Below are 21,311 nucleotides of genomic sequence, written 5' to 3'. Positions count from 1 at the left end.
TGTGGTAAATTCAACAAGGTAGAATAATTCGAATCCAACCTCGGCGTAGAAAACAAACGCCCCCAAATGGTCGCGTGCGCGGAGGAAGAGCATGATGGGAACATGTGTTTTTATTACCATTTAATAATTAATAAATGATCATACCTGCACCGACCCTGTACCAATCTATTTACCGACATTCGAGACACATTTTGTTCTCGAGCGAAATGCATTTATCAGTGTATTGTAAGGCTAAACAATAAACAATAATGCTAAACAATTAGCCTTATTATAATAATGAATAGCTACTCTTCGGATGAACAACTTTCAAGTTAGGCTAAATACGTTCAAAATTCCAACCAATAAAAATGTAACCCGTGGCAGATAAAAACGTGATTATTGCATGTCAACGTCTAATCGTGGGTGGACCGTTAATTTTAAAGATGTGGGGAATCAATGCCGTCACCTATGTACTTCTTTTTTTTTTTTTTTTTACAGACATTCTGCAGACAAGCGCAAAACCAGTTTTCATGATGGGGTTGAATTTCTCTCTCGGTCCTTCTTCCTCTCTCCAACAGCCCCCCTCCTCTCTCTCTCTCTCTCTTTCTCTCTCTCAACCCCTCCCCTCCCCTCCCTTCCTCGGGGTTTGTTGAACTCGCTTCCAAATATGGAAGTGAATGGTAGCGGCGGACGTGAACGCGCCTCGCTTACAACAAGGCGGAACGCGACGCCGATCACCATATAAGGAAACAAGGGGACACGAATTTCTCTAAAGCAGATTTCACTACAAGAGACGCAGAGAGAATGAGCCAGCATCTATAGGCAGAGAGAGAGGGGAGGAGGAAGGGTCAATAGCGTCACATCAAACAGGGATGGGCAAACAGCATACACCTACAGGGTGTCTATTCATCCATGGATGGATAAATAGATGGATGGAGGCGGCTGCTGTTATTCGTTTATTTGTCTATTAATTAGGCTACAGTGGAGGACTCCATGTTCCGCTGCACCACACTGGTTTTGAGACAGGTGGAGCCACCTGTGTACATTCTTTAAACCATCACCACAGTATTATTCACGGTTTACACACTGAAGTGAGGGATTGGAAGAGAAGAGCACCGGTTAAAAAAATAAAATCTCTCAAGCTTTTGTTTATTCTTTACAAAACAGGATCTATCAAACCAAGTCTGCTGCACAATTTCAACAAGCAATACACAGATTACTTCATGCATCAATTTTACTTGGAATGAGTTGTGGAAAGCACAAAAAGGAGGGAGTGTGCAATATTAAATGCTTTTGAAAAACATGTCAAAGTTTCCTTCCATGGAAAGGAACAGGAATGGAAAGTGCTAAATAAAAGGAAGACCATGGATGTAGAATTTCTCTAAGATGCTTTTCTCTTGACGACTCATAGTCAAGAGTTAAGGATGTTGGACAACGACACTTTGCTCACGCTCTGCTTTTTGGATGTGTGATAACAATGTTTGTAGGCTTGAATTGCAGACCTGAGGGTCAAGTAATAACAAATTAAATATTAAAGCTTTGATTAATCACACCCCTTATGGCAGATGGCCACACATTGTTGGCTGGAGTAACATTTTATTCCGAGTCTTTTTGTCTTGGTGGCACACAGTAAAATCCCACAGCATTCAATCCAAAGGATTTGACTGTGTAGCCATCTGTTTGAATGTTGCACTAATCATTCAGGAATTATGAACATGTTCATAATTTCGGAGATTCAATTAGTATTTCCTCAAGAGCATATATGTATGATGATTTGTCACCCAAGTCATAGTAAACAAATCATAGTGCTTTTCATTCAGACAAGAACTATTCTTCAAACTAACGAGTTGCATCAGTTTTCATTGGCAAGCGACACTGTTGTACTACAATGTCGCTAGAAGCTAATAGACCCCTTAGATAATTTATGTTTGGGATACCCTTTAATCTAATATGACAGATGTGTAAGCGCACATACAGTACACTTAAGTCCTTTTCCCCCCATTGTGGGTTTAATAACGTACTTCTGCTGCCCTGTAAAGTAGTACTACTGATTTATGACATTGAGAAAGTGATGAAAACGCCTCGTTCATATAAACTCGAAAATTGAAGGATCAAATAAAATTATTTACAAACATGTCACTATCCAAGCGCTTACCGTTTTTCCTATCTTTGGGCTGACTGGTCACTAGTTTTCTTCTGATTGTAGTTAATTCTTTGGAGTTTAAAGATAACATGATAATTATCCTAGACAGAGTGTCCATCTATATGTAACAAGTAACAAGCAGCAAAGCATCTGAAATGCACAACACAGCCTGCTGTCCCGCCACACAACATGATAAAGACATGAGTTCTCCTTAGATATGGAAAACTGTTTTACCTGTTAACGTTTCAGTTCAATGGGTGGAAATGCTGGTTCATAACAAACATATTGTAACATCACAAAGACAATGGAATGTATTTAAGGCCCCAGAGTGGTAATGCTATATCCACAATGGAAAGATGTATACTGTACATGTATATGCATTAGCGCCATCATTTTAGGAGTAAAACATTTAGAGATATACTTGCTAAAGCTTTATACGACTGGAATACACCCGAACTACCCATGACTCAACTGTAGTCGTTAACAAGGATGATGCTTGCGGCCAAAGTTCTAAAAACGTTTCTTGGTAAACATCAATGGTTTGTCATTAGAACAAAGTTCCAAAAACCAACATTACATTTCTTGGTAAACATCATTGGTTTGTCATTACACCAAAAGGGAAATGTGTACAAGAATGGCAGTGTCAAGTAACAGAAAGCGTTCATAAGTGTTGGGAAGGACCAGGTCCAATCACCTTCTCATAAGTCTGGGCTCTGACAGGCAAAGGATGGTCTGCATATCAAAGGATGCTGGTGAATTGGCCTTTCTTTCTTTTTACCATGTTCCAGTGTAGTGTTTTGGTGCGTATTTGTTCCAAGGGGTGGAATGATAAGGCTTTAGTGCTGAATGTGTGCTTGTGTTGTGTGCTGGTTGTGCATTGCATTGAGATTACGAGGGTTCAGAGGTCCTCTAACTGGATTTCTTCTGTTCAGCGGCGGCGGCGGCTGGCCCTCTCGACTTGTTCAGCGCCACGGTGGCCTGAAAAGCAGGAGAAAACTAAATGTTCAGTCTGCTAAACACACTCCGTAAAATGCTCCATGCCCAGACATGGCCATCTTTGGGTATTTGCAGTTGTAGTTCATGTCTTGCAGGAGGTGGTTAGATGGAGAGGTTCCCTTTCTACTGGCATCTACCAGGGCTCAGTCCATGGACCACAAACACATTTCTCTCTACTGATTCAACCAAGTATTCACTATTGTTACAATTGTTTGTGGTCAGGAATGTTGTAGGCAGAGAGAAGCAGTACACGCATACACATTATCCGTTTGTATTGGATAGGGATGACTGAAGTGTTGATCATTCTTAGATTTCTGGAAAATCCTGCTGATTCGGATATCAATCCACTACCACTATACTGACCACACCTAATGTCTGACTAGAATGTACATCTAATCTAGGCCTTGCTGCATTCTAATGCATTAATTGAACCTTGACAGAATAACAAGACATTTCATTCAGCTGCTTGCTCATAAGGTCCAGTCCTGACTACTGTAAAAGAGTATAAGTTTTCAGCCCTAAAACCAGGAAGGGTTCAGAGTTCAGAATGGTTTCATGAAACCAAATTAAATAGATTTGTTTTAAATTCGATTTTGGATTATTTATTACATGCGCCAGCAGAGCGCACAAGTACTGCATATGGCTCCGTATGTACGGGGGGAAATAAAGTATTAATATCATAACATAAGGGGCTTGTTTACTACAGAGCTTCTTTTCTTGATTTAGCCCCAAAAATGGTGGTAGGAAGGAACGCAAGGGCTAGCCTTTAAAGCTCTACTATGTATCTTTCTACCCCAGATTTGAACCTGGTTCCTGACATTTTTAACATTGAGCAAATAGAGCCTACCTGCTTGCTCAGAGGATAAATTTAATCTTGACCTTCAGGTCAGAATTTGTGTCAGATAATCCTGTGTCTATAGGTGAGATATGAACCTTTAACACAATCTATATTGTAGTTATATTGTATTAAAATACTACCATACAGATTGGACAAAATTACATTTTATTAATTTACATAGTGATGCTTTAAGTAAATTCCAGGTTGGTCCATTGAGTTATGGATTGGCCAACAAGAGGCCAAATGCCTTCTGCCTGTTAAACTTCTTCTGCAATATAAATCAGTTGCGCCCTCTAGTGGCAGCAGTAATCGGTACAAAATGCAGGTGCAGGGTTTCAACATTACAGAGATAACTGCACCATCCTCCTTTCCAGACGAAAATTCCTATTCCACGCCATCAACAGAGTAAAATCCTGAGCACCTAGGGTCAGTTCTTTCCATTCCTACACTCCCAGGTTTAAACTTACAATCATGGTTTTGCAGAGTAAGACCCTATATTCTGGCCAACTTACAGTAGCACTTCCATCAACCTGGGAAGCCGGTGCCATCAATCTGCTTAGTCATAACTTCTTTCCATCCTAGATCCTCCTTTGCTAGAGACAAATTCCTCAAATGTAAACATATGAAAAGGCTGCTGCAAGCCTGCACACATGTTCAGCCATACAACTCAAGGCTCTGCTTCTCCTAGATAGCTTAAATGATCAGATTCTGAATTCTTTCATTCCACCTAAAAACCCACAAACCCACTCAAAAAACTGACCGCCAGGCCCATCAGTCGTGTCCTTTCTCACCTGCTCCAGGACCACACCAGCCGCCTGGTCGATGGCTCCGCCCACTCCCCGGTAGCGACCGGAGTAGCGGATGAAAGCCCAGGTGAGCATGGCCATCATGGCCACGCCCATCACGCAGTCACATGCCAGCGCGAAGCTCGTCAGACCAATGAAGAGCAAGATGCCTGACAGCACGTACAGGAAGCACACCAGGACAAACAGCACCGCAGGGGTCCGGAATGCACTGAAGACGTTCTTTGACTTTATGTGGAGAAACAAGAAGAACCAGTTATTTTAATTAAACACATTAAAATTGATTAAATTAACTAATTTAATGCCATAAACCGAGTTGCACGAGTTATTCCCAATGGTCCAGGCCCTATGGTCTGAAGCTGCGAGTTTGACACGAAAACTGATATGTTTTTACAATAGCTGCACACAATAGTTAAAATGTGTGTGTATATCTCTCTCCTAAAAAATTGAGCCTGTGATGTCTTACCTGATTGTGTTTCATGAAAGACAGCCACATCTCTCCAAGCTCCGTCTCCAGCTGAGCTTGGTAACGATCACAAAACTCCTGCCCACCCATCTTCTTAGTGGAGGAAAACAAATGGACAGCGTCCCGGAAATTAAAGTGGTGTTTCTCCTCCAGAGAGTCAGGGGCCACATAGGGTAGATCTCCTCCACAAATCTGAAACAGAGAAAGGAGAGGGCTATTGTTGTCGGAACATTATTCAATGACATGTTAAGGATGTTTCAAACCCAATTAAATTTGTTCAAAATGTAAAAGAAATTATTAATGAATATGAAGAAGATACAATGTTTCTGCCAGATAGGTAACCAGGAAGATACCATCAATCCACTGACTTTGAGATTTAAATAAACACATACCTCAAATGCACTCATGCACCCACCTTTTCCATGTTCTTGTAATACTGGTCTTTAGCTGCTGCCACCGCTGCTAGGTTATTGGCTTCTGCTGTTGCCTTGGGAGAGATAGATCATGTCCAACTGGCTGAATAAATAACGTCAAAACATATCATCAGACTTGATGAATGGGTGTGGTTTGTTCAAACTCACCAGCAGCATGGATTTTGGGTGTGGCAAATCTTCTCCTTGGTAAATCTTGATGTAGGCCTGTTTCCACAAGAACAGCAGTAATCAGAGACGACTCAAGCTTAATTTATACTCTGTAGTATGACAGTGGTGCTTGCGGACAAGAATCAATCTGCAAGCTAAAAACGCTGTCATGACTATAAATGAACCACTTAAATAATATACTTCATTGTACAACAGTGCCGTGTGGTTGCTTGTTCATCAAGCCTAGTCACAGTGTTGCCGTGCGGCAGAAATAGCTGAGCTACAAGCTTGTAGATGTGCTATTTGTGCTACTTTTGAAAATATTTGTCTATAAGTGAAATGCCCAAACCAGGGACTACAGGTTCAAAGTGGTAAAGCTACAGTCTGCCATTTCAGTATCTTTCAGTATAAGTCTTGTATGAAGAAAGACATTACCTTAAAGTACTCCACCAGGCCTCTGCAGGTCACTGTGTTCCCGTTAATTTCTTTCTCTGCCAGTTTGTCTGGGTGCAGCAGGATGGGGATTAGGTTTTTGAGCTCCTCTTTGAACTCTGGGGCCACCTCTGAAGCGCACGCACGCACGCACACACGCACGCACACACACACACAACATTCTAATTAGAGACTGTTGTCCTGTATTGTACATTCATGTAAGAGTTAAGTGACTTGCTGCATTGCTCTTACTAGCAAAAGCAATAGAGGCAGATGACAATGGTGCCATCTTGAACTGTGTCCATTTTAGATATCCAGCTAGTTAAGTAGCGTTCTAAGCAGGTAGCATTTTTTATGAAATCTGTCTTCTTAATTAAGAGTCTTAATCATAGGACACATCCAAGTTAGGCACCTTGATTTGACAACATTTTGAGAAAACGTCAATTTGTTCCTTGGCTGTGGGATATCCAGTTCGGTGAGGCCAGCGACTCTTTCACAACATTTTATTTTTTATTATTATAACAGTTATTTATTACTATTATTTATTTTATTTTATTTTACTGCCCTATTCTCAGCTTCAGCTTTCTCATCCAAAATAAATACAATAATAAACCAAAACGGCTCCAAAATGTCATCCATAAAAGTTCAGTTCTTCTGTTGTGGAACATGATTCATCATAGCCAGGTGAGTGCAAGATTAGATTACCATGTGAGTCACATCTTAAGTCATCGGACTCCAGCGTTACAAGTTGTCTTAACGTACGTCTTAATACAGCACGTTCAACCTGGAAACCTCACCTCGAAGCTGACCCTGGAAGCCAGGGCTGGTGGCAACCTTAAGTCCAGGATGGGGCAATAAGAAGCAGGAGATGGACGTGAAACAGGAGCGGATATGCTCCCTGACCGTCTGCAGCTCCTCGTGTTGACTCTCCTTAACCTTTAAAAAACCACAACGCACAATCTCTATCAGAATGCCCACACACTATTCATGCACCAAGTGTATTCGACACATTATGTCCTTGGCTTAAAAGTTACGATACACATATACATTATTTGAATGTATAAAATGTTATTTTACCCAGGAATCTATATGGTAGAGTACAATATAACTACCACACTTACTGGTTGACAATATCAATAAAGTTATTTGAAGCAGACAAGCATTTTGACATTAGATACGTTGCAATCTTTACTCCGGTTTGGAAATTGTTACATTCAACTCTCCGTCAGCAGGTAATGGACATAAAACTTGAGGATTGAAGCTTTAAGACCTGACCAATACACCACAAAACCTGTTACCTGTAACCGCTTATCCAAGAAGTCATCGCCTCCTTTCAATCCATAGGTGTATTCATATGGAAAGCTCCAGTCTCGGATGAGGAACATCAGAGACTGTGTAGGATAACAGGAAAGGCAGGACATTAAGAACATTTTTGCTGCACAACACAGACAGAGGAATGATACATTTGAACACTATTAACTCATTTAATGCCAGCCTATCACCACTAGAGGGCGCCCAGTGACCAGAGAATAATAGAGATATGCTGGTAATGCATGCCCAAGCCCTGGAGCCATGACTTGCCAGAACACTTTCATTTGTGCATGTACAGGAAGAGGATGAAGTTAGCTTGAAGTTAGCTATTGGCTACCAAGCATTTTAGATTTAGATTTTCATCAACTTAGCCATGATTAAACCTTGCACACCTCATGCATGGGAGAAAAAACAGAGAAAATGAGCTCTAAAGATCCCGGATTGCATTGGAGTGGATGGTAAATATCAGCAAATATCGTCCTCTGAGGACAAAAACATTTTTTTTTGATTTTTTTTTTTTTTTTTTATTATTAAAAAGCCGAACTAGTTCGGGATTGGCACTCTGGGATGCGATAATAAAGCCGAACTAGTTCGGGATAGGCACTCAATGAGTTAAGAAATATAACTCCCTTTATTGTTATGTATTAGTGCTATACTGTATACACAAACCTACATACAAATACTGACAAATTAATTGACTATTGATTGAGTGAATGTAACTTTATATAATTATGTTTTTGGTGTTTTATAATCTCATAAGGAATGGGTCATGGACAGACATGGGACAAATACAAATACTGACAAATTAATGAGACTATTGATTGAGTGAATGTAACTTTATATAATTATGTTTTTGGTGTTTTATAATCTCATAAGGAATGGGTCATGGACATGGGACAAGACGCAAAATTGATAATGTGTTCACTCATTCTTAATGATGGCGATATATGAGACGTGGTACATATCGTTTAGGATTTCGAATATAGTAATATTGTAATATGTGACTGTTGTGACTGTTCGAGCAGTTCTATTATTTACCGTTATCCATTTTGCAATTACACAGGAATTACACAGCAACAATAGTCGTCCCCACAATATCATCACAGTATTGATACATGGTTGGTCAAACATACTGTGAATTGTCACCCATCCCCAATCTGTAGGATGCAATGCTACACTACACCCATTATTATTATTTAATTAGTGTTTGCCTACTGTATATTGCAAATATCCTGCACATATTGTACATATCTTGTACATGTGCGTTAAATACAGACATTGTTGATTATGTTACTATATGTTAAATCGAAATAATAGTCAGCTATCATATTTGCCCAGGACTTCAATTTGGGTGCAGCCCTACCTGAAATGGTTTCAGGAAGATTTCATCCATGGCAAGACGCCCATACTCTGTAAACAGCTGAAAGAACATACACAAATCATTCCAGTCATTAAGCAGCTATTGTAAATCTGCCCCCCAAACCCCAAAAAGAAAAGAAAAAACAAACTCTGTAGAAAACATTAATAGAAAAATCACAGTTTCACATGGTACCGTTTATTTGAGACAATAATAGAACCATAATAGAAACATGAAACATTGTCATATATTGCTTCAAATAAACAACACTGTGTGAGAAAGTGCATGGGTTCACAGCTTCTTATATTTGATGTATGTTCAACCAAACATGAAAAGCTTAATTTTTATTTGCTCTCCGATATAAATATTCCTTGGCCCAAGGCTCTTTATAAAGCAGTTATACTGAACCTGGACAAACCTGTAGCTGCTGCAGATCGTCCTCCTGGATGTTCTGTGAGAGATTATAGATCTAAAAGAAACACAAAGGAATCTGTATGAATTACATACAATCACTCATAGGGTTATGTTTCATTGTGCAATAATGTGTGAATTCCTATGTGGCACTGATTACTCAGACAGGAAATTCATTCATTCATTCAACACAAGGGTGGCAACAATTATTTCCATGACTCATTCACCTGATAATACATTTTTCAAATATTTGATTCATCTATGCAAATAATTCTGACTATAATTTTTAAATGATGGTAAAATAATGTAATACAATATAATGTTACGTATATGCTTGTCACAATTTATCTGAACCCACCAACAAAAATAATTTATTTTATGACTTTATATGAGATTGGAGAAAGCTGGCCCCTTCCCAGTGTTTGTGAAAACCGGGGAAACATCTGATATTAACTCATTGAGTGCCTATCCCGAATTAGTTCGGGATATATTATCGCATCCCAGAGTGCCTATCCCGAACTAGTTCGGGATATATAAAAAAAAAAAAAAAAAAATGAATTTTTTTTTTTTTGAATTTTTTTTTTTGGACCCCATCAAATCTAGTGAACATGATTTCAATCGCGATTTTGCATGTTCCACCCCCATACAACCCCATCTAACATACAGGGCAGCCATGTTTGTTTACATAACATGTAAAACATAATGGCGATTATCTCAAGAATGCCTGAACGGATTTCCAATCGGACTTTTTTGTTTGAAAGCTGTGAACAAACTGCACAAATCCACTCCAATGCAATCCAGGATTGCATTGGATTTTTTAGAGCTCATTCTTCTCTGTTTTTTTCCCATGCATGAGGTGTGCAAGGTTTAATCATGGCTAAGTTGACGAAAATAAGGCTTCTAAAATGCTTGGTAGCCAATAGCTAACTTCAAGCTAACTTCATCCTCTTCCTGTACATGCACAAAGGAAAGTGTTCAGGCAAGTCATGGCTGCAGGGCTTCTGCATATACCAGCATATCTCTATGGGATTTTCTATGGCCACTGGGCGCCCTCTAGTGGTGAAAGGGGTGGCACTAAATGAGTTAAGCCGTGTCAAGATAAGCATTTGTCATAATTTTGCACTTTATTGCGACCGTCAGGGAGCAGTTTACTATGAAAACCTCCACCGGCCGTCCGTCCGACCTTTGCCCTGCTCATATCTCCGCATCAGTATGACATCACACCACATGTGTACACAAACCTTTGTGTACGTTGCTGTGGCAACAGTCTGTTGTTGCTGGTCTGTTAGTGTACGTTAGCAACCACCTTAGCAACCATGGTTTTACCCTAGCAACCAACTGTTTACCCTAGCAACCAACTGTTTACCATAGCAACCATGTTTTTTTACCCTAGCAACCAACTGTTTACCATAGCAACCAGATACGCAGAGCAGGGATCTCCATATATGGGCATAAACAGGTGACATCACACTGATGTCAGATACTCAGAGCAGGGATTTCTCCATAATATATGGGCATAAAAGGGATTCTGTTAGGGATCTCCATATATGGGCATAAAAGGGATTCTGTTAGGGATCTCCATATATGGGCATACAAGGGATTCTGTTAGGGATCTCCATATATGGGCATAAAAGGGATTCTGTTAGGGATCTCCATATATGGGCATAAAAGGGATTCTGTTAGGGAATTAGTGATCTCCATATATGGGCATAAAAGGGATGCTGTTAGGGATCTCCATATATGGGCATAAAAGGGATTCTGTTAGGGATCTCCATATATGGGCATGAAAGGGATTCTGTTAGGGATCTCCATATATGGGCATAAAAGGGATTGTATCCCAGATGATGCCCTGTTAGGAGATCCACACTAACAGAATCCATATATGGTCCTACCGACAGCTGCTATAAGCCAACCCTGGCGATAAGGTCTGAGTCGAAGAAATGCTTCTTTCCTGGCAAGAATTGCCCCTTTATACTGTAGGGCTCGTTTGTGTATTGTATGACATCACGCCACATCATCGGCTGAGGACTGTGTGATGTCATCATATCTCCATATATGGAGACATAAGTTGCTCATGCCCAAATATGGGCTGGTGAGGTCAGACTTAGTGTGATGCGTAGGTTATCTCCATATATGGAGATTCAACTTCAATGAGTAACCACGGCAAACTGTCAACTGCCCGTATGTCTTGATAATTGGTAAAACAAACTTTTGACCTATTTGTGGAGATAAGCGACCAACGGTCGCTTATCTCCCGATTAGGGAGTCTTACTGGTTACGCTGTAATTTTGATAATTATTATCAAAGAGATTAGTAAATTATTAAAATATCCCTTAGCCGCAGCTTTCAAAGCAGCGTTAAGGACGACTAAAGCCGGATTTATACGTTGTTGCACGCCGGTATCGCTCACCAAAAACAGCCAATCAAAAACCCCACACCGCTTGTAGATCTGCTGTTTTCAGTGCGTGACACCAAAACAGAACTAAGCGTATCAAGCCCTTAAAGTCGAGCTGAAATGGCTTTTTGGGGCCTTTTATTTTGAAGTATCAGTCTGAAACGCAAGCCAGTGTGTTTCTGAACCAATCAGAAGGGACCAGCCCTTCAGGCGCTGGGATGGTTATTTAACATAACATCTGACTGACGTGCTGCCTAATGTTTTGTTTGTAGCTTCCATTAGCCTGCAGACACGGGCAGAGAGACATGACCAGTGGGCCAGTTGTGCAGAATGTTTGTTACCAAGTTGCTTATTATTCTAATTCCAACTAATGTTTTAAGATACAGGTACATATTTTAGTGTGCTGATTACGTTTACAATGACTAATGCACAGTCTGGACGGCATCCTGAATGACATTCAAAACTGAGTAGCTCTGAAATTAAAACCAGCTGTGTTTGGACTTGGAGGAATGTAATCAAAGGTTAATTCATATTCAAGAACCCTGTCTATGTCATCACGCAGCACGTTTTTGTTCACAGGAATTAATTAAGATTTAGCCTTTTATGGACTTTTGTTATGAATATACACCATCTTTTTGGCATCTAGTGTTAGCAGCCAAGTAAGAGCACCCACCAGCATGGAGCTGGTCATGGTGCTGAGGGCGAAGATGGTGGCGCAGTCCTTCACAGTGGACTGGTTGTCGAACGCTCCCTGAGTGTCCATCAGCACCACTGCCACCTGGAAGGAACACATTGGAACACATGATAAACTTTCACAATGCTTTACTTACGGTTTCAGTTTACATTTGACCATTCAACCACATGAACCCTGGCTGGCGTCCCTATTCTCTGCATGTCGTAATATGCTGAAAATAGCTGATCTACAAGCTTTCCATGTGTCGTGAGCTTGAAGATCATCCTTTTCCCCCATTATTGACTTATAATGAAGTATATAGGGTTTAAGTGGATAACCATTTTAACAAAATTGTTTTGCCGTTTTGAAAGAACAAAAACATTTTATTTTTTTAAGAATGGCTTAAAAAATACAAAATAATAATTATAAGTGTATGTTCTTCTATTCAGTCATACTATGGCATGTGAGAACCAAAGGGAACATGACTGCTGTATCATGCTTCTAGGCTGCCTGTAGTATTGCTTAGCAACCTTAGTTACCTTACATCCAAGAGTTGAGTTTGTCGTGACTTCTGATACAGTGAGACAGACAGTTGGTAGGAAGTGAGTAAGCAAAAGGTTTCCTCACTGTGGTTAACATAAGCCTCAAGACTTTTTATACAGAGATACCACAATAATTCATTGTTCCTTTTTTTCATACACTACAGAACCAAACAAAACCACCTCCATGTGTGCTTTTACATGGCATGCCATGATGCCAGCATTCCACAACCAAAGGCGTGACATGCAAAACAACAGCATCAGCGTCTAGAGTGAAACTATGCTGTTCAGGACAGCAGCTGTTGTTGCTACATTCTATACATTAACTAGAACTTCTAAACATACTGCAGTCACAGAAGTTCCGGCATTGAAGCATTTTGCATCGCCAAGCCATATAAAGGCTGTTTTTTCAAATAAAAAGACCATGCTATTGTAAGTTACAAAACACACTTTATCAAGTAATTTCATTCTCTCTCCACGGAGAGTCGGTAGACTTTATACAGTTACGATAGCCCGCATTTATTTGACAGAAGAACAGCACAAAAGATGTGTTGTTTACTTAGTTTAGGCTGATTCATTGACGTTAAATTATTAAAATCTGTTATTGTTACCACTGTAAGGTATTGTCCATTTTATGAAAAAAAAAAAAAAAAAAAAAAAAAAGAACATCACCAGTGTGCAATGTGTGCCGGAGAGGGACATGTTGATTCATAATATTACAATGGCAGATACGTGTAAGCATTAGCAGTGTGAGATCATCACTACCTTGGAGGAGAAACTTAAGAGAAACAGACATAAAGATGAGCAGACCTTACACTGCACACCACTTTCCCTGCCAGCTCTGCCTTTTACAGACTTCAATTCAGCTCTTTGACTACTTCCATTGCGGGTCAAAAATGACCCATTCCCTGTTCGTACCTCATAAAGAGAACAGTGAGGTGGAATAATGGCACAACATTCCCACCTTTAACAGACTGTGGAAAGGGGCTTTCACTTTTCTGTTTTTCATTGGGGAAAAAAGTTACTTGTTAGCACATCTACTGCCTCTTAATCTGAAGGTTGCTTGGTGCCTCGGTGCCACGTCGTTTCCTCCGTCGGCCGCCGCTATTATTTTGAAGGGCCGGAAGGGGGTTGTTTTTGTTTTTTTGGATTATCACTTGACGGCAACGATTACGTCATCTAGTCACATGACAGTGTGGGCCAAGAAGAGGAAGATGGCTGCGCCCTACCTTGTGCCTTGTTTACATTTAGATCTGCTGCAAAATGTCTCAAAATGGCTATTTTGTTTAAATGAAGTTTCTTTATGGGCCTCTCCATTGACTTAACATTGAGGAGCTTCACTTCGCGTGCACGCCCAACGTGCGTTGTAAACAAATCGCCGACATTACCGATGCGAGCGGGACCGGAGCGACATTAAGTAAGTAATAATATCTTTACTGTATATACAGTAAGATTCACAGTCCTCACCGTCAACGGCGCCATGGTATTAACCCTTTCAATGACAATCCTCACCGTCAACGGCGGCAGAACAGTTAGAAAGGTGTCTATAATTTATTTTAATCACATTTATAATGCACTTGTAACTTAAGGCTTCATAACACACGTTAGTGTTTATAATTGTGCAAATAACTTATAACAAGTATTATAAGTGCTGGTCATAATGCATTATATGTTCAGCTAAACAGCACATTATAACTAGGCCTGGGGCGGTATCGACATTTTGTTACCGCGATTACCGTCTTCCCATTTACCGACGGTACTGCGGTAATTACCGCACCCCCGTATCTATTAATTAAGGTTCGGCGATAAGCCAAAATATTGCAATCATCTTCCCTAAAGTCGCCTCTCCACAGTGGAGAGGCGACACAGCCTGACCGCCCGAGTTATACTTCTCCGTACAGCACAGCGGGTATGGCTTTGAAAGGAGCAGATCTACAAGCTCACAACACATTGCATCCGCGACGCGTTCTGAGCTTTTAGATCTGCACTGTCGGGTTACCATAGTAACGTAGGCTAGCTAGTAGGCTTTTCAGACACAAACAGCTGTGTGAACAAACCAGAAGAGGAAGGGTAGTCAGATCGTGTACAGTGATTCTGTAAACTCACGTCACGTCTCAACTCTCAAATCGCAGTGATTGAGTGCTGCTATATACAGGTTTTAGTTACAAGACTTGACAGAAAAGGTTATAAAATCTCTCCGACGCGCCGCCGAACGGGCACAACGTGCGACGCGATGGAAAAAGTAAAATAGTTTCATTTTCGGCTTTAGTCCACGCGGCCCGCGCTCCGCCAGTAATCCGTATGAATAAAAAAAGATATGCCACAACACAAGGTATGTATTAACATCCTTGTGTCGAGTGGATTACAAAGAAAGTTTACGCTGCTCTGTACTCCTCTACGCAGGCAGCTGCAGGAGTGACTGTCTGTGTCTGAGTGAGAGTGACGTATGTGGCTTCCAAACTGTGGTACACGGCCCAGAGCAGAGCGGCATGGAGCGCATGCGGTCCTCGCTTCTCCCCTGTTTTAAAACTCGCTTGTTTTCCAATAAAAAATAGACTTTTTTTTGTCTTTTTTTACCGCGGTAAGCACAATGACACCGCGGTAGACCTCGGTTTACCGCGGTACGGCGGTACGGCGGTTACCGTGTCCAACCCTAATTATAACTAATATAAAATTGTCAGTTATAAAGTTGCATTTAAACATTTATAATGAGCATAATGAAGTGCATTATAAATGTGATTATAATTAATTACAGACCTTTAAGTAAAGTGTTACCTGGAATTTATAATGTGCTGTTCCGCTGAACTTATAATGCATTATGACCAGCACTTAATAATGCTTCATAAACCATGTTATGTAATGCATAATTATAGACTTTATACTAGTATTATAAAGCCCTATAAGTGCATTATACTGTAAATGCAATTATAATGCATTACAGACCTGACCTTTAAGTAAAGTGTCCGTGAATTTTAACTACCTGGCATCTGAATTTTGAGCATGTCAAGGTGATATCTTTCAAAAAGCTTTCCAAATGTTTCTAAAATATCCAAAACTAAACAGGTATTTGCACCTTGTGACATCGTCCTAAGAAAAAAAATATATATATATAGGGTACCGTATTGGTTATGCACTTACGGTATGCACTTTCAATGTACCTTAGTGTCGTACTTCCCTCAGGCAGTTTGAAATAAGATACAGAGGAGCTAAGTTATGGAATGCCGTCGATTCAGGGCTTAAAGGATCTTCATTACAGGTCTTTAAAGCCAACTACAAAAAATGCTCATAGCTAAAATGTAGTAGATAAATGTGTTTTTGGTTGTGTGTACAGGTCTGTAGATAGTTTGTAGTATATATGCATGTACTTTATTGTATGTAATTATATTTAAGCATGTTTATTGAACATACTGTATAATTTTATTTTTAAAATATGTATACTTATGTCTGTTTTTATAAATTAGGGGAAGTACAATATGTTATACAAATGTATTGTTTTTCTTGTATTTCAACTATGTGTGCTAATAAATAAATACAAAAACTACAAATACAAAATACAATGTGGTTAAATAATATTGTTGAAAATTCAAAAGAAAGTGTGTGAATGTCATACGTCTGTTTGCTATGGTGCTTATTGTCATAATTCATCAAAAGTTCAATGCTGAAATTCCAGCTTGTTTGAGGGGTTGGTAGGCTAGCATATCACCCAACACAGCTGTGTGTGTGTGTGTGTGTGTGTGTGTGTGTGTGTGTGTGTGTGTGTGTGTGTGTGTGTGTGTGTGTGTGTGTGTGTGTACCTCTGTTCCGTCACCCTTTGCGACAAGGAAAACCTTGCTCCAGAGCTGGATGCCTGTGGTCTCCGGTTCTGAACCCCCCCTCCACTTAAACCCTGTCAGGATCTCATCATCTTCACCCAACCAGTTGTCATCCTCCTGACCAAACACAAACTACTTGTTAGAAGAGTGTAGCCCCAAGTGAAATCACTATTAATCCAAACCTTTAAACACTTTCAACCAGGAAGCATATCATTATAGCCACAAATTGTCATGTTCATGCAGCACGTTGTGAGCTGGCCCCTTTCGTAGATCGGGCATTTTCACAATTCAATAACAAAGTACAGTATACAGAGATTTAAGGTAATTCTGGGAAAATTCATGTTTAATATGTGAACAATTAATTTGTAACATTGCCTGATTCGTTCAAAATATCCCAAAATAGGTGTGGACGATCATCACATTACAAGTACAACTCACCTGCCTGCCCATGTAGCGTAGCATGAAATCAAGCAAGAAGCTCTTTCCCTTGCGGAAGGCTCCAGCTACTGACAGGACCACCACAGGCTTGTCCCGCACCTCAGGGGCCAACAGAACCCGACCCAAAGCCTCTGTATCCAGCGTGAAGGAATGATCCTCCTTGCTCACCGAAACAATCTGGATTGGACCTGGGTCACCCTCCATGACTGAAGTTACTGTTCCCTGCAGAGGTGATAAATTAAGCATGTGAAAGGTTAACGTAAAGGCCAGACCACCGCAACTCACAATCAAATGTTAATTCATGTGTTAACCAAGTACATAATAGTGTTTTATATTTGTGATGATAGCGAATGTTTTTGGGGCTACTTTCTAGGTTGATGAATCGAATACCTAGGACCCCAATGGAAACAAGACTGCAAGGACTTTTTTGGGTGTAATCCTTTTAGACGCAGTGTTTTGACAAGAATTTGAATTTTTTTTGGGGGCGATATCGATCACCGATCAACTGGAATCAGTATCTGCCGATACTGATATTCCCGATCACAGTGTCAAATCCATAAATTCTTCTATTTGTTGAGTTACTGTAGCAGCATTTATATATTTAATGATTCTTCTTGAACATTGCAATTGTATATTAACTCTTACTGCCAGATTATTTTTTTTCTTCTTTTTTTTTTTGCCTTATATTGCCTGGCAGGCTGCGCTTTCGCAGGCCAGCCAGCAGAGGGGGGCGTAATGCCATTAATGTGAATGTGGCCGCTTCCTCTTGCCATACAATGGGAAGACACATTGCACACAAAGCCCCAGGGCCTGAGATAATCAACACGGAAGCAAAATGGTCTCCGTTGATGTAAACGCATAATGGATTTTTAAGAACATCACTGCTCGCGATGTGATTACAGTACACGGCGGCACGACCCCTCATCAGCTTACAGTCATCAGACGAGGTAAACGAACGAGCGCCGTATTGGCGCGCCTCACTCGTTAAAATTGGGGCGAACAGGAACGTTCAAAGCAGAATAAGAGTTAAGTATAAACATTAGTAGATTGCAGACTGAGGTCCTTTAGCATCCAATTCAACTTGTAGGATTTGAAGCTGAGGTTACGTTCAGTCCCACAGATAAATATTGTGAAAATAGTTGATCTAGCTTGTAGATCGGCAAAGCCGATACCAATCAAAGCCGATAGAGGCATTATCGGCCGATCGCGATCACTCACCGATCAATCAACACATCTCTAGTTTTGACTGTACTTGTCTTGTGCCACATTTCTCTCTAATAAAATATTCAATCAATTATGCTTGCAGGCACAAATGAGGCTGATAGCTAAGCCGGTAGATCTTTGACTATGAATACCACCTCAACACACATGAAGCAGATACACAGCTCATAGACCTTCTTTGACTATGAGTGCTCATAAACAGAAATCAGGGACAATGTTAAGCTCTGTGTGAGGCTGACTTTAGGTTGCTCAGATGAGCCCTCAGCCTCTGGGTACAGCATGCTCTCAACCACACAGATTCCTTTTAGCTTTTTGAATGGACATCATTGTTGCTGTCTGGGAAGCTAACCCTGTCTGGGGTGAGTGAGATAGGGAGGGGATATGGAGGGGTGCATGCGTGTGTGTGTGTGTGTGTGTGTGTGTGTGTGTGAGTCAGGCACGTGCACACATAGACATCAAAGGGGGCTTGAGCCCCTGCCCTTTTACCCATCTGTAAAAGTGCCCTATCCAGACCATGTCTCACAGTTTTCACTATGGTGAAAGAAATGCAAATGCCCTCTTTCCTGAAGGCAGCATTCAAGAGAATTGCCTTGTAGAAGGTCTCCTGAACTTGAATGCAGCATGACAGCATCTTATGTTGAAAGAATTGCCCTCTGTGTAGAAATCCAAGCTGTACACACCACATCTCCAGTATTGACTTGATTATGCTTAGTTTAGTGTGGTATCAAGTATCAAAAATAGCCGACCTCCAAGCTCACAACTCATCGCATTCAATATTTTCACCAAGAGGGCCTTTTAGAAATGTCAGCCCCTGCCTCTATAACATTCTCTGCACGTCCCTGGTGTGAGTGACATGAAAGGAGGGGTGTGCTGTGTGTGACAGGAAAGGTCCATAATAGGCCTAAACAAATTTCACCCCAAAAAAAAAATCACACCCAAAGCAAAACCACAACAAAAGCAATGACGTCATGGGTTGGTCTCCTGCAGCTAGGTGTGTCAGAACACCAGGTCATGGCATGCCATGCATGCCACTTATGATATGACACTCTGTACTTAAGTCAGTCAGACAGAGTAGAAATTCTCGTTGTATAAAATAGCAGCAGTACATTTGCTGGCCTAGGCCTACACTTTGCTTATGAGCCAGAGCCAAACTATGAAGTGTATTTCTGACTTTTATATGATGTTTTTTGGCATAGTACTGTATGTGTAATGTGTCTGTAGTTTAATGCCTCTGTGAATGGAGTACAACGGGACCCCAATGTAAACAAGCCATTGTGCTTTCTTGGGTTTAAATCCTATTAGTAGACCTTGCAATCTGTACTGTACGGTCCTTACTCCTGGCTTAGCCCCATTTAGAACCTCGCGGATGACGGTTCTGTGCTTTTTCTATGCGAACTGCTAATAAAAGTATTCAACCATTCAAGCTTTCAAAATCAACAGGTGAACAAATACCTAATGTTACCAAATGCACCGATGGGCAATGGGACGAAACATAAACACAATTAGTTTTCTTTTTTTTAAGAGGAAAGAAATGTAATCAATAAAATGGCCATGTAATTGCTTGGCTAACGTTATGTAACGTTTTAAAACCAAGAAAAACAAAACAAGAAAATAAGTGACAACGATGAAGTGGCGCGATAGTTAACTTTAATTCTTACAGATTGCGTCTCTCCTTCGTTCTTTTTTCCACATTCATGGTTACTTCACGTGCATTGAACCAAAAGCTAACACGTTAGCCAAAGATAATGTAACAAACAATCAAACAGGATTAATCTTCATCCCGGGTCATAGTGGTTTAAAACAAATAGTTGTTATTTAGTTATGTTAAACGCGGGTTGACAATATTACCTGTGGTGTATCCTAAAACAGATAATTGCAACAGGATTGCACACACGTCCGAGAAAATCCTGCTGCTGCTGTGGCTGCTGGCATGAAAACAAAATATGAAAAGTTTTTTCCACATTTTTTTAAACGCTTCCGCTTTCAACACGTTGCGGTGGCGTATGGGAATTGTAGTTTTAGAGTCCGTCGCCCCGGTTATTTCGATCGCTGTCCGAACTACATTTTCCAAAGCAGATATTGGAGCTGTCTGTGGGTTGGGTTACGAGTACGGAACTTCCAAGAGAAACTACGATTATGCTGATTGTCGACGTTTTCCTCGTAAACTGATTTCGTTTCTAATGTAGGCTCAGCTGCATTCCACGCAGAAAACATTTACTCAACCCTCGACCGATAGACGTATAATTTACACATTTGGTTTGCACGCCCTCTAGTGACTGTGATGGCAAATACATAATACATGTGCATTAGCCTGGGCTGGCTTCCAATTTCGGGCTTTTGATCCGGTCGGGAGCGGAAGATCTCCTACGTTTTTCTGTAGTCCAAAACGGACTACACTTTGGCCGGAAACAACGACCGGAAACAGTTTTAACCCGTACTTGCGCATGCGCTAACTACATGGCTAACGACTTGCGCATGCGCTAACTGGGTTGAAACTGTTTCCGATCGTTGTTTCCGGCCAAAGTGTAGTCCGTTTTGGACTACAGAAAAACGTAGGAGATCTTCCGCTCCCGACCGGATCAAACGGCCCGTTTAGTAAACGAAGACCAGGCTTTCCCCCAGCGGAAAGCCTGGTGATGCGAGGTTACATGTGCATAGTGCAAAAGCAACAAAATATGCAAAAACTCATCTGAAAAGTAACGTTTTTTATTGTTAAGAAATGTAAATGAAAAGTTTCTCTGACAAAAATATATCAGTTCAGACATAAATCCCGTATACTCTTAATTGGATTGAGGTGGAATGGCAGTGACTTGTTAATTATTACATTTATCTCTCCAATTTGGGGGATAAAAAAAGTGCTGACATCCATTAGCCACAAGCAACTTAAAGATGCTATGCGGCTAGACATCCATGGTC

At 40.6% G+C, this 21,311-nt stretch overlaps 2 protein-coding genes across 2 annotated transcripts in view; one reads left to right on the top strand and one right to left on the bottom strand.

Annotated features, from left to right (window-relative positions):
- The window catches only part of tmem265 (transmembrane protein 265), a gene marked incomplete at its 3' end in the record, with an annotated part of 435,019 nt that overhangs the window by 262,844 nt on the left and 150,864 nt on the right, over window positions 1–21,311 (top strand). The gene's annotated exons all lie outside the window — the stretch shown is intronic.
- Window positions 1,149–20,325, bottom strand: LOC308301420 (atlastin-3-like). Its single transcript, XM_080745405.1, has 14 exons — window positions 20,244–20,325; window positions 17,175–17,396; window positions 16,719–16,853; window positions 12,386–12,490; window positions 9,325–9,375; window positions 8,913–8,969; window positions 7,537–7,629; window positions 7,036–7,174; window positions 6,242–6,369; window positions 5,807–5,863; window positions 5,641–5,712; window positions 5,226–5,417; window positions 4,748–4,987; window positions 1,149–3,100 (listed from the first exon to the last, which is right to left on the bottom strand). Exons 2-14 carry the CDS (start codon window positions 17,376–17,378, stop codon window positions 3,032–3,034), a joined length of 1,542 nt encoding a protein of 513 aa, XP_080601531.1. The 5' UTR covers window positions 17,379–17,396; window positions 20,244–20,325; the 3' UTR covers window positions 1,149–3,031.

This window comes from Nannobrachium achirus (genome assembly GCF_963921795.1).
Source record: "Nannobrachium achirus genome assembly, chromosome: 17".
NCBI classification, from domain to species: Eukaryota; Metazoa; Chordata; class Actinopteri; order Myctophiformes; family Myctophidae; genus Nannobrachium; species Nannobrachium achirus.
Note: the sequence above shows the minus strand (reverse complement) of the source record. Positions and strands in the feature narration are given on the sequence as shown.